General features: G+C 34.9%; 1 protein-coding gene across 1 annotated transcript in view; it reads right to left on the reverse strand.

Annotated features, from left to right (window-relative positions):
• EMC2 (ER membrane protein complex subunit 2) overlaps nt 1-13995 on the reverse strand; it is a 40166-nt gene extending 26171 nt beyond the window's left edge. Inside the window, exons 1-5 of the mRNA XM_003782409.3 lie at nt 13882-13995; nt 8497-8610; nt 7879-7943; nt 5836-5921; nt 2666-2723 (exon numbers count right to left, since the gene is read on the reverse strand). Coding sequence (XP_003782457.1) covers nt 2666-2723; nt 5836-5921; nt 7879-7943; nt 8497-8610; nt 13882-13921 — 363 coding nt within the window. The 5' untranslated portion in view covers nt 13922-13995. The remainder of the gene's footprint in view (nt 1-2665; nt 2724-5835; nt 5922-7878; nt 7944-8496; nt 8611-13881) is intronic.
• Nucleotides 13996-15110: the final 1115 nt, after the last annotated feature.

Raw genomic sequence — 15110 nt, forward strand, 5'->3', positions numbered from 1 at the left:
AACCATGGATGGGGATAAAGCTAAACTTTTCTACCTTTGAGATAACACATTTAAGTTGCAAAAATATAAACAGTGATGTCCTCTACACAGTAACTTCATTGCTGCCTTTAAACTAAGTCTTCTACTAGTCTTTATTAGTTCTAGGTCTTACAGGGCTTTGTTTTCTCATGGTTCCTACAGAAACGGTATCCTTATTCCTAGTAACAGCAACACTTGGCAGGTCATGAGAGGCAATCAACAAGTGTTTACAGAAGGAAAAGAGAAACTGAGTGAACTAGGTAAGTTTGATGAAAGAGTTATACATTTAGCAAAGCTGAGGTTAGTCACCTTGTTTACAATGTTTACCTAGCCACAAAGGGATTTAGTTACAATAGGCTGAGTATCCCTTATCCAAAACACTTGGGACCAAAAGTGTTTGGATTTTGATTTTTGTTCGGATTTTTGAAATTTGCATATACATAAAGAGATATCACAGAGATGGGATCCAAGGCCAAACACAAAATTCGTCTGTTTTCTATGTACCTTGTACATATAGAGAAGTAATTTTACACAATATTTTAAGTAATTTTGTGCAAGAAACAAAGTTTTGACTACAACTCATCACATGCTCAAGTATGGAATTTTCCATTTGTGGTGTCATGTTGGAACTCAAAAGTTTCAAATTTGGGGGCATTTCAGAATTCCAATTTTCACATTAGGGATGCTCTCAACCTGCATCACTTCACTTATATTCTATGGGGGGGGAACCATCTAGATTTCTCTTTTAACATACCGTGAAAGTCATAAAAAACCATAAAATATGGAAAGTACTACTAAAAGACAAAACAATATTTAAATACATATTATCTTACATCCTGAAGTGAAATAATTTATTAAGAATATCCTCACTTTCTATGTTAACCAGTATGATGAAAATATTTCAAATTGTATATGAAAACACCACACTGTACCCCAGAAGTGCACTGATGTACACAGTTATCGTTCAATAAAAAAAAAGAGAGAAAAAAAAGATCTTCACTTTACCCTGAGACAGAAGTAAAATATCTAACTCCTGATTTCAAAACAAAAATGATTTTTAACCTAGTATAAGAAAAATATACAGAACTCAGAAACTCTTCTGAAATTTAATTTCACTTTTTCAATTTATGATAAAGTAGAAAACTAATATACCTGACTGCCATGAAGTGTTATCATTGAAGTAGGTATATGAGAAAATCGTAAGAAAAAAATGATGCTTTTTATAAGAAACTGTTTTGTAATACTAAGACTGATGGTAAGCTATTAGGATAGTTAAGATTAGAAAATTATTCTAAAACTTTCCAATTTTAACTGTCTCTTTATTGGTATATTATAGACAGACAAACAGAACCTATTTCTTATTCTTGCTTTTTATTATAGGTCTGCAGCTGTCAAAACTTTTCCCTGAATACTTTGTATTCTGAGAATCCTCCCCTCCCCCCCAAAAAAACCCTAGTAAATTTCCAGAAAAAAGAAATCCCTGGAATAGGATACTACTAAAAGAAAGAATCTGTCATTTAACCAACATACCGACTACTGTAATACATAAGTATTACTGGAAAATATCAAAAGAAATAAACAGAAATGACAATTTATGGTCAATGCTTGGAATAAATGTGGTATCTGAATTATACACTTTAATACTAATTTCCCATGCTACGATAATTTATTTACAATGAATCAATTTACCGTTGCTTACTTGTCAAGCATGTTACATCTTAAAATCCAGAACCATATGTTATGATTTTTTAAATGTCTATTTAAATACTTGCCAAAGAGAAAAACCTTCACTTTGTATTGTGTTACTATATTTTCTCCTTCTATAAATGAAAATAAACTCAATCTGATTTCCGGTTAAAAATTTAAAACATATTTATTTTCTTTTAGCAGGCATATGTACACCTGGTAGAAATGATATAAAATTTTAAAATGATTGCTATATTATTAAAGTCTCTCTGCAATACTCCCTTTTACTACAGAGAGTAAAAGGGAGACAGAGGAAGCTAATACACCCATATTAGACATAAAGTTCGTGTAAAATTTACTGTTAAACTACTTTTTAAAAATGCACACGAACTTTATGTCCGCCCTGTATATTAAACTAAAATTTTCAACATTAAAAAAAATACTACTATATAAGTATCTTTAGAATATTCTGTTCAATAAATAGTTGTTCAAAATCAGAGTAAATTAAATGTCTATGCACACAAAAACGCCTATCTTCTTATGCATGTATCAGGCAGATAAAAGCAAAAATAAAACAAAATACTTCATTAATTCCTCTTTTTTATTAATTCCTAATTATTGTTGAGATAGATTTTTCATTAAGACACCTAAAAATTAACTATACAAACTAGACAAGTTAGCATGTCATAAGCTTTAAAATATTATAAAACATTGGGCTTTGCTGGGCTTTCATGTAAGTACATAGTCTATCTTTTCTAATTTCAATTAGCTTATTTTCTAGTAAGATATCTACTAAAAGTCCAATTTTATTGGAGAGTAATAAATCTATTTAAAATGAAATGTGACCCAGCTTGAACTATCTTAGATTAAAAAAAAAAAAACCTGGTTCCTCATGTATCTTTCCTAATTTCATGTTTTAAACTAAACTCCAAATTATGTTCAAGACAATCTGCAAACTTACAGTGTTAGTTGGATCTTCTTGTAAAATTCTATCATACAGCTGTATAGCATCATCATATCTATTTACAAAAAAAAGAAATGTCAGGAAATATTACCTTAAAAATATAGCGATAGTCAATACAAAAATTAAAGATTAAAATGGCATGGCTTTATGTGCATTTATAATTGCTATCTAAATTTTCTCATCTTCCTTTAACTGAAGAACTTTACTATAGTCTTACTTTTTTATCAAAGACAAATTATGTATAAAGTATTTATGAAAAAACTTATTCCAAAAATATGCTGATTCAATTTGACCAAAATACAGAGGGAAAAACTAGTTACACAGGTTGAAGACAGAACAAGCATCAAAACCAGATTCAGAAATAAGAGACAGCAAACTGGGAATTTAAACAACTATGTATATGTGTAAAGCTCTAATGGAAAAAGTGAACAAGACTCAAAACTAAAAAAAGGGACAGGAATGTAAACAGAAATGAAAAACACAAAATAAGAATCAAAAAAAAAAAAAAAAAAAAAAAAAGAATCAAAAGGAAAGGCTAGAAATTAAAAACAGCACAATAGAAATGAAGATTGCCTTTGAAGATGGGCTTATCAATAAACTAGATGTGACCCCCAAAAAGAACCAAGAGCTTGAAGAAGTATCAAGAAAAACTTAACAAAACTGAAATGCAAAGAGAAAAAACAATATAGCAATGTGACTAAATATCTAAGACAATTACAAAAGATGTAGCATATGTGTAATGGGAAAAGGAAGAGAAAAAGGAACAGAAAGAGAAAAAGAGGGAAAAGAAAGAGAAAAAGGAATGTAAGACATACTTGAAATAATAATGGTTGAGAGTTTGCCAAATTTATTACACAAAATTACAGACCCAGTGAGCTTTAAGACTAGCAAGCAGAATACATATATAGAAAACTACACTTACACATAACACATTGACATCTCCAGAAAATCAGAGACAGAAAATCTTGAAGGAAGGCAGAGGAAAAAACCTCGTTTATACAGGTGTAAGAGTAACAATTACATCAGACTTCTCTCCAGAAACCACACAAGAAAAGAGTGAAGTGAAATATTTAAAACCACCAACCTAGAATTCTGTACCCTGAGAAACTGTCCACAAAAGTGAGGAAGAAATATAAACTCTCTGACAAAAGAAATTGAATAATTTTGCTGACAGCAGACTGCCCTACACATAAAGTTAAAAGCTGCTCTTCAAAACAAACCATATTTGTTTTTCTCTGAAAAACAAACCAAACTTTGACTATATAAAGAAATAGCAGTAAAAATGAGTAAGTGAATAGAATCTTTTATTTTTCTTATTTTTAATTGACAGTCTGTTCAAAACAATAACAAAATATTCAGTGATTACAGTTTATGGCCAAGTAAAATGAAAAAAAGGGAGCATTTTAAAATATTTTGTAAGGTATTTGTACCACCTGTTCATCAGTGTAGTTTTATGTAAAAGAGGACTTGGATTAGTTGTAAATGCAGATTGCAAACATAAGGACAACCACTAAAAAAAAATTAAACAGAAGTATAAAGTCTAATTGATATACTGAAAAAGAAAAAATAAAATCATAGAAAATGCTCAATTAAACTAGGGAAGGAAAGAGAAACAATGAGAGGATAGAAAGAAATAAGAACGAACAAGAATAATCAAGAAAAAATAGTTAAGAATATGGTAGATACAGAATTAAACCAACTACATCAATAATCACTTTAAATGTGAATGTTCTAAACACTGCAGTTAAGACAGACTATCCACAGTGACTGAAAGTCATGACCTAACTAAAAGTCGACACAAAACTCACTCTAAATATATAGGCACAATACATTAAAAGTAAAAGGATGGAGAAAGATACACCGTAACACCAATCAAAAAAAAAAAAAAAAAACTGAGTAGCTTTATTAATTTCAGACAGAGCAGACTTCAAAGCAAGAAAAATTACCAGAGATAAAGAAGAGAATTACATAATATAAAGGGGTCATCCTCAAAAAAACATTGCAGTCCTTACTACATATGTGACTGACAATCAGATCAAAATATACAAGGTCAAAACTAATAGAACTGTAAGAATAGATGAATCCATACTCCTTTATCAATAACTGACTGACACATTAGGCCAGGGGTCCTCAAAGTTTTTAAACAGGAGGCCAGTTTACTGTCCCTCAGACTGTTGAAGGACCGGACTGCATCCCCAGGACAAGTCAGCTGCTAAGCAGGACAAACAGCAGCAGCAAAAACATCCGGTGGGCCAGATAAACATCCTAGGTGGGCCATAGTTTGAGGACGCCTGCATTAGGCAGATAATCAGTAAGGACAGAGTGGACTGGAAAGCACAAGCAATCACACAGAAGTACTGAAAATAAAATTTTAAAAGTAGATGACAATGGAAAAAATGATCTGAAAGCACTCTAATAAACCAAAAAGAAAAACAATTATCTTAAAATGGTCCTAGCTTCTAGAAAAAAATAGGGATTATCATGGAGATGTTGGAGTAGTTAAAGAAGTCTTAGAAAAAAATCATTAACTATAAAAGAAAAATTGATAAGCTGAACTTCTCCAAAATTAACAACTTCTATGATTCCAAAGGCACAATTTAAAAAATACTCAAGACAGAGATAGGGGAAAATATCCTCAGAACATATATCTGACAAAGCTCTTTTTACCCACAATATACGTATAAGGAACACAATAAAATATAAAACAACCCAATTTTAAAAATAATAGGCAAAGATAAAGAAGATGTTTCAAAAAGAAGTTATATAAGTATTCTATCAGCCATGAAAAGGTTTTCACCCTCACTAGTCATCAAGAAATACAAATTAAAGACATAGTGACATACTATTTCACATGCACTGGAATGCTTGGAATCAAAAATGATTAACACTACTAAGATTAACAGGCTTCACACTTGTCATTATTTTATTTTCTTTTTTTGAGACAGAGTCCTACTCTGTCATCCCAGGTAGAGTATCATGGCATTATAGCTAACAAAACCTCTAACTCTTGGGCTCAAGCAATCCTTTTACCTCAGTCTCCCAAGTACCTGGGACTACAGGTGCCCACCACAATGCCCAGCTATTTTTAGAGATGGAGTCTCGCACTTGCTCAGGCTGGATGTTTGTCAATTTTAAATAACATCACATTGTTCACAAGATTTGTTTACCTTTCCATGGCTTCAAACCTCATGCCTGTTAATCTCTTGACTCTGTGACTGCCAGGGAATTGTCTTCTTAACTCTTGAAGGCAAAACTGAAAAAATAATTGATAAAGATGACCATACTCTTAGCCAGGAAAATATGCAGATCATAACGAGATGCACTAGTAACTCTTCAAATACTATAATCATATTGCTTCTCCTTAAAATCTGCTTCCCTAATGTGTCAGACCCTACTCAAATGCCAATAGCAGTTTTTAGGCTTTTTCTTCCTAATGAGAACACAAGCATTCTCCTGTAAGAATTAAGATTTTTGGTAGTCATCCAGATACCCTTGTAAATATTAACAGTTTAAATATTTTCCTATTGAAGTCATATATTCTTTTCATCTACATATCCTGACTTAGACATGTAGATCGGAAAATACAAGCACCAACTTCATGAAGCAATACCAATTTCTTTGGAGAGCTACCTATAATGTATTAATCAATTCAACTAAATAAATGATCAGATATTTGTTAAGTACCTATATTCTCAGTAACATGAGGGATTATAAGAGTCTTGGAAGTGCTAGAAATGTTGAAGATTATACATATTGTCTATTCAAGCAACCTAAGCCTGAGTGACAAAAAGAAAAGCATTTAATTGATGATAAAACTATAAACTATTAGGATGGTGCCTGTGGCTCCGTGGGTAGGGTGCTGGCCCCATATACCGAGGATGGTGGCTTCAAATCCAGCCCCGGACGAACTGCAACAACAACAGCTGGGCGTTGTGGTGGGTGCCTGCAGTCCCAGCTACTCAGGAGGCTGAGGCAAGAGAAACACCTAAACCCAGGAGTTGGAGGTTGCTGTGAGCAGTGTGACGCCACAGCACTCTACTGAGGGCAATAAAGTGAGACTCTGTCTCTACAAAAAAAAAAAAAAAAAACAAAAAAAACTATAAACTATTCATAAGTTTTATTATGATCTGAAATCATAATAACATTTGTGGCTAAAAATTTGCTATACTAAGTAAACTATTTAAGTTATTAAAAATGAAGATATGTTAATTATTTCTTTGATATCATACAAAATCATATTACTTAGGCAATCAATCAAGCCACCTGTATTAAAAATCTGAATCATTAAAGAAAGCCCTGTGATATATAAGTTAGTGTCTAATTTAATCAATTGTTTTATCTACTAATACTATTCTCTAATTTGACTTCCTACTGTATGAAATGACATCTGACTACCTCAAAAAGAAATCAAAATTTCTCTCAAAATATAACATTGCCACCTCTGTGGATATTCAAAGGACAGACCTCATAGGTTCTGAAGGTAATCCAACAAAAGTTCTGCAGGATATTTTTTACCACTACAGCTTCACTGGAATTATGTGTATAGCCAACCCAAGGTGATTGCCTTCAAAAAGACAATACTGATCAGACATGAATGTTCTCCTGATCTGTTATTTGTTTTTATGTATTTTCTGTTGGTTTAAATGAGCAGGCAGCATAAAGTAGTACTTCAGAATTCAGGATGACAGCAACAGCAGAACAGAAGCCTGTGTCTCATTATTTATTAAATAATATAAGGAGGACATTCGACACAAATCACGTCATGAAATAACTGTGAAGACTAAATAAAAGCACAATGGAAAGCAATCAGCATAGTGTCTAGCACATAAGAGTCCAAAAATATAGCTGTTGTTACGGTCTTATTCTAAAAGTAGTATTAGTATTTTAAGTTATATTCTGTACAAGTCAGAATTTTTAAATAATTTAACGTATAACATTATTTAACACAATATACTAGGAAAGTTGTTTAACAACCCCCAAAGTAGTTTTAAACACTGTTGTTTTTTATTTTAAAATCTATAATACAGCAAAGGTAACCTATTAATTAGATATACTTCAGCAACTAATTTAATCTCAATAAAATTAGGATACTAAATAACATTTCTCAGGGTTATTAAAAGATTTAATAAGATATTATACCCTAAAAAGTATCTAGTTGGTACCACTTACTAGCAAATATAAGGTAATATATAATTAGTTTAAATACTTACCAATGCCAAGTCATCCCGACCATAGTCCAGCGCTGCAATCATCACCTGTTCATATATGATCCAAACTAAGCACACAAACAGGGGGGGAAAACTAAATTTAATATAAAACTCCCCCAAACAGAAATTAGATTAATGAACTCTTCTAGCTTATGACATTTTAAAGAATCTTTATAACTGAAAATTGATTTTATTCTATTATTTCTGGAATTTAAGAAAAGGAACCAACCTTACATGCTTTCAGTAATGTTAAATATTTTAACGTCTTATAAGGTAAAAATCTCCAATTACTTACTACTTTTACTGTTCTAAAAGTTTCTTTATGACATATTTTGGCCAGACCGGAATATCTTCATGAAATACATTTTGGCCAAACACTGTGAGCTTAAAACTGGCCAGCTCTGTTAACTTACAACAAAACAGCCTATCTGACTGTTTTATTACTACCAAGTAATTAGAAATCCTTAAAGTACCATTAAACTTCTTGGGACAAAAAGTCACAGAATAGATACGTATGATTAGGAGAAAAAAAAAATAACTGAAAAGACAGTTTTTAAAAAACCAAAGACCCATAAACGAGACATGTGCTGAGCCTGAACATGATAAATTAATTGAACTTACTATCATCTCCAAGCTTAGAAGCATATTCATTAATTAATTCTTCTCCAACTTCTACAATTTGCTCACTATTTCGTGAGTTTTCTTCTCTCCATTTTCTCATTTTATCTCGCATTTCTGGAAAAAAATAAAATAAGCATGTTATTTACATATATACACACACTTAATTGACAGATGTTGAAAATCTGACAAAACAAAATCAACTTTTTAGGTAAAGAAAATAAACTCACACTAATGTAGAAATCTATGATATCTCAAAGTTGGTAAGGTAGAAAATCAATTAAAATCTTTTAGAAGAATAAAATGACACTACAACATCCAACATTGCAACTATCTTCAAAGATAATGAATAGTGTGGGTCAAAAAGTCCTCTATCCCTTTAAAGTAACTATGGGTGTTAACTTTTGGGGAGCTAGGGACTACTTTCAAGTCTGATAAAAGTTAGGAATTGTGTAGGGATTATTTTCCTCCCCAAATGCAAAAAATTATACAGTGTTGATTAACAAATGGAGATATCTTCTGAGAAATGCAGTCTGAGGTGACTTTGTCATTATGTAGACATCATAGGATGTACTCACACAAATCTAAATGGTACAGCCTACTACACACCTGTGCTGTATGATACAACCTATTGCTCCAGACTACAAAGCTGGACAGTATGTACTACATATTGTCGGCAACTATAACACAATAGAATTTCCATTTCTACACATATCTAAACATAGAAAAGGTATAGGAAAAGATCAGGTAGTTCAATCTTATGGGGCCACTGTCATATACTCAATCATTGACCAAAAACATTTCTATATACAGTGTGACTGTTGTTTCTGACTACTCCATTGATACCTAATTCCTGTGTGCTCTTTTAAACTACTTCTAAAACCTATACCTTCCACTATTTCTACACTATTACCCAAGCTCAGGCTCTAATCATCTTATGCTAAAATGGCTAGAACAGCTTCCAAACTGGACTCTCTACCCATATTCAATCTGCAAATCATTACCAGAGATTTTTTAAAAATATTTACTTCATTAGACAACTTAAATTCTAAAGATACCCAATGATGCCCACTACCTTTTGGGCAGTATAGTGCAATAATTGGAGTTATTCTTTGGAGTTATTCCTCATTCAACTTATTTACTGAATGCCTTCTACATGCCAGGCCTGATCTGGACATTGAAGATAAAGGAATAAGATAAAGTTCCTGTTCTCATAATGCTTTCATTCCAGCAGGGTAAAAAGGCAACGAACCACATTAACTTCAGATAGTGATAATTCTTATGAAAAAAATTAAAGGATGATAGGGGAAAGTCAAGACCCTGGGAGGAGGAGCCTTTGTAAAAGGGTGGAAGTGGAGAGAAAGCTTCAGTGAGATGGCAGTTTCTAAGTGGAGGGAAGAATAAGGAGTCAACCATAAACAGCAAATCTACTTTCTTAAGACAAAAACTAACTTGGCATGTTCCAAGAATAACAGCATGGCAGTCTAATGAACCAGCTAATAACTGAGAGGAGGACAGCAGCATAAATTCAACTCCAATCTCAGCACTTTCAGTGGGACACTGGGAAAATCACTTCCCCTCTCTAGTTTGCTCCCTCACTTGTAAAAGCGAAACAGGATACATGTGAAGATAAAATGAGATGATATATATTAAATGTTTTTAGTAAGCTATTTTCATCATTATTGCCATTACTATAGATACTACTGAACAAACTTGAAAAACAAATTTCATGCCCTAGCATTCACTCATTAAACAAAAAAGCATTTGCCAAGCTGGTCAATGGAAGGATTGAGAAGATCTACATGCGTAACGAATGTGAAAAAGTAATTTAAATATGATGAGTGAGATTAGTAAAGTTCAATAAAAATTCTCTTAACCACTCTACACTTATAATCAACTCAAAGAATTTCTTTTCTGCAACACATACTAATGATGCCCACACCACTTTAGAAACTCTTGCCTAATAATCCCATCAGCTAGCTCTTGGTTAATTGTTTCCATCAGTTATTACATTTAAAAAATTCAACTGCTTGGATCCAAACCAGTTCATGCCAGTTAAACGTAATGTAATTATATAGTATAATGAAACATAATAAGCCAAAGAAAACTTGAGTGCAAAAAGATAGACATAGTTCTATGAAACAACACTGGATACATAGAAAAGACTCCATAAAAGCAATTAGCTCTGAAAAACTGCTGTCATATTAATTATGGGGACTTAATTAAAAATAATGCAAGGAAAATAAAAAAATTTAAAACTCATGCACCAAAGCTGCTATAGCAAGGTCTTTTAACATGGAGTAGGGCCCTGCTCCTTGTTAAAAAAATGGTTTATTTAACATGACAAAACATTTCAATCAGGGGATTCCTATCAAAGAAAAGTCCTCTCCTGTAGCAACAAATACAGTTATAAAGTTTAAGTTCAATGAAAGGAGCCAATGATTCCTTTTTTTGTTGTTGTTGTTAGGAGTGGATCCCAACTATGTACAAAATAAAGACCAAGCTCCTCAGTCTAGCCTTCAAGGCACCAATCTATCTTTCTAGCTCTCATCTTTCAAAAATGACCCTTACAAAACATACACTTCATTGAAACCTGATTATTACCTACCATATATATATATATTTCCCATATGTATCTGTACTTTACAAATCTCAAAGACCTACATCTTAAAGGATGAGCAGGAATTGTCTTAGGAATGAGGGCAGAAACATGGTGCCATCTGCTTTTCTAGGGAAAACTCAGAAAAAAAACTGGCAACAATGGTGGTACTTGAAGCAAAAGGCAAATGATGAGTTAGTTCAGTTTTGAGTTTTATAAACTGTGGACCACCTAGTACGTGTGCCCTATAGATTACTGGAAACACAAATCTTTGGAAGAGAAATCTCAGGGCATATTGCATGAAATCTGGGACTTTGCTTTTCTTGCTCAGAATTGTATCTTCAAGAACTGGAACAGTAAGTACCTGGTACAAAGTATCCAAATATGTGTTTAACAGACATGTTATTTAGCATGTAAGCTGACACTCAAAGTTGGGTGTGGATGAGACTGCCCACAGAATTTAGGGAATTTAACAAAGACAACACAGTCAGCTCATAAAGTGAGGATTAGAATGGCTCAAGATAAAGCTGGAGATACTGCAAGAGTCAAAACATACAGGGGAGGGACATAATCACATTAGTATTAACTAAAAATAACACAATCTTTTATACAGTACTTTTCCAAAATACTTTAACATCTTTTCTCTTCTGTTCTTCAGCAAACTTGTGAAGAAATTATTATTTATTATTCTGAATCTACTTACATCACTCCTCTTTAGAATACCCAAAAGATTATGATCCAAGTTAATTAAATCATCCTGCCAGCCTTTAGTTACACACCACTTGTGTCCTGAAAGACGCTACTTTAATCTGAAAAAACTATACTGAATGAACAGTCTACTATACATGCTGCTGTCATGTAAAAAAGTTATATTGAAAATATGTTTATAGGCTCAGCGCCCATAGCTCAGTGGTTAGGGTGCCAGCCACATACACCCAGGCAGGCCCTACTAAACAACAGTGACAAGTGCAAAAAAAAAACAGCTGGGCATTGTGGTCTGTGCCTGTAATCCTACCTACTCGGGAGGAGGGGCAAGAGAATAGCTTAAGACTTTGAGGTTGCTATGAGCTGTGATGGCACAGAACTCTACTGAGGGCAACACAGTGAGACTCTGTCTCAAATAAATATATAAATAAATAAATACCTTCATAATAGCACTTCTTAAAAATTACCACCTTTTAAAAAAGGCATTAAAAATAACAGCCATAGAACTAATAACCAGCTTAAGGAACATATCCTAATACAAGACTTTTAAAACTATTATGTTTATTGGCTTGTCTTCTCCATTAAATTATGAACTCCTCCAAAGTAGGGACTGCATAACTTAACTTGAAATATGCAAGATTTTGCAATAAGCACTTAACACTTTTCTTTAGTATAATGGATTCCCTCAAAACAGGTAGAAATACTGAAGTTCACAGTGTGCTAACGGCAAAAAAATGCCAATAAATCACTGAACTCAATTCAAGTATAAAGGAATTTTGTTTTTCCCCTTACATGTCTGCAACTTTATAACACTTGAAAAATTTATGCATGATCAAACATAAACTTTTGGCCCACATGTTATCAGGTCATTATTTAAACATCCCACAAAGGCACTCATTTAAATTAGCTATTACAGACTACTGCACTATACTAAATGGTGGAATATGAATTTGAAATACACAAATTACATGCCTTAAAGAACCCAAATTTCTTCATTTAAGCATACCTCCTACTAAAGTTTTTGAAGAGGGAAAAAAAACTCTCTTACATAACTGGTCCAAGGTTTAGCTGCTTCCAAATTTAAAGAACACACTCCACTCTACATCAACAAACGATAGGGAAAGAAGCACATCACACATGAGCACATGCCCCAGAGTTAACCAGTTACTTCCCCCTTCAGAAAAGGAATTACTGGTAGGGAGTAAGAAGGAAGTTACGGGCCTGGCACAGTCTCAGCACTTTGGGAGAACAAAGCAATGGGTCGGTTGAAGCAAGGAGTTTGAGATCGACCTAGGCAACACATCCAGACTTGTCCCTACGGAAAAAAAAAAATTTTTTTTTTTTTTAATATCCAGATGTGGTGCAGGCCTCTAGTCCTTGCTACTTGGGAGACTGAGGCCGGAGGAGCACTTGGGCGCAGGTGATTGAAGTTGTAGCGAGGTAAGATAGCCACACTGCACTCCAACCTGGGCGACAGAGGGAGGCCTTATCTGTAAAAAACAAGGATGTTGTGTTGTACGTGTAAATGTGCTTTGAGAAGGAGTGGGACAAACAAAAGTTAAAAAAGGGAGAAATGGGAACTCGGTTTTGATGAGAAAGAAAATATAAAGTGACAGTGTAAGAGAATTGGATTTGTTCTCTTCAATACAACTTTTCAGCACAGTGGTGTACCCCTTATACAACACTTAGTATAAGGCCTTAGGGGCTCTGTATTTCTTGGTTCCAAAGAAGCTTCAGCAACAACCTATCCTGCCTCCTCTGCGCCGCCCAGAAACCACAGAAAGACAATGACAGTCCCAACCCCAGGTCCCTCTCGCCTCATAAAAGGAAGCTGCCCCGGGCGGCTGGATAAGCGTAGAAGTAAGTCGGTCAGTCTAATTGATGAGCAGACAGTAGGAAAGCCGCAGAATCCATGGCCCGGCCAAGGAAGGGGTCAGTCCCCACCTCCACCTGAGCTTGGCCTGTTACAGAGAGCTCCCGTGCGGAAGAGAAACCAGAGAATTCAGCTCTCTGAAGGTAGCAGTTATACCTGAACCGCTTTCCAGGGCTTTTGGACTTCCCGCACCCACCCCATCCGAAGTTACCTTCCCAAGTGACATCGTACAACTCTGACACCTTCGCCATCTTCCCAAAACCCCGGGCGGCAGGAGAGAGGGCGGGGAGATGTGGTCAGGTGACTCGCGACCGGGCGGTGGCGAATTACGAAGCTCTTTTTCATTGGCCAAAAGAGCGGAGGGGGCGGAGTCAGCCACGCACGTGCACGCCGCTCTGCGGAGGGGCTTTCGGGGGAAGGGGGCGGAGCTACCCGGGCTGTGCGCTGCGTGCTGGGAAGCTGAGGAAAAGCTAGCGGCCAGCCGGGCGGCGGACCTGTCTTACTTGGGGTGAGGTGTCTTTCATACCGTGGATTTTAAACAGTTGCTGAATTTTTAATGTCCACCGGTTCCTGTTTTTCAGTTTTCTCTCCATATAGATGAATTGGTTCTTACACACACACCCTGTTCTGTACGTGGCCTGCCGTAATGCAGTGTTCTGCGCTGCGCAGATCCCTGATCTGTCCCCAACGTTCCTCCTTCCGTAAAGCGGTTTGCTTTCCATTTACTTTTTAATGCTTGACGAAATTGATGAACTCCAACATTTTTATTAAATGTCTTGGAGGAACTAAGTGGAATTCTTCCTTTGCGCTTTAGCTTCCTGTGGCTGAGGACTTCTTAATGTGCACGTGAATGCCCTGGTACCAACCCTTACCCTTAGTTAACTATCGTGCATGTAGTTACTTTGTCTCTTTCTGCCTGGCACTCTAATTTGAAACCCCTTACGATCAATGTGTCGGTGCTTATAACTGATGAATGACTGTGCAGTGTACGAATTAAGACTTTGGCAGCACTCCTATTTACTCTTTAAGTGGGTGGGGTACCTCCTTCCCCACCCTGTGCCACCAGACTGCTTTCAGAAACATTTGGACCTAGTCTCTTAGAGCTGAGGAGCAATGTGTGGACTGCAAGCAGAAAATTTGAAGGTTGTAAACATATATTTAGTATTTGGAGCAATGAGAACAGGAGATTGTAGAGGGAGATATGTGAAGTGAAGGAAGAAGGCTAAAAAATCTCTGCAATGCAGCCATAGGTAAGGGTCAGTGAAGAAGAACTCATCAAGATTTGAGGAAGGAGGAAGAGAGAGTCCTGTCCCACAAGCCAAGAGACTGGAAAGGTTTTTATTATTATTTCCCAACTTATTGAGTTGTAATTGATAAATAGAAATTATATATTCATAACCTTATATGTTTAAGGTATTCAAAGAGATGATTTGATATAAA

This window comes from Otolemur garnettii, unplaced genomic scaffold, assembly GCF_000181295.1.
Source record: "Otolemur garnettii isolate 467f Iridium unplaced genomic scaffold, OtoGar3 scaffold00004, whole genome shotgun sequence".
Taxonomy (NCBI): Eukaryota; Metazoa; Chordata; class Mammalia; order Primates; family Galagidae; genus Otolemur; species Otolemur garnettii.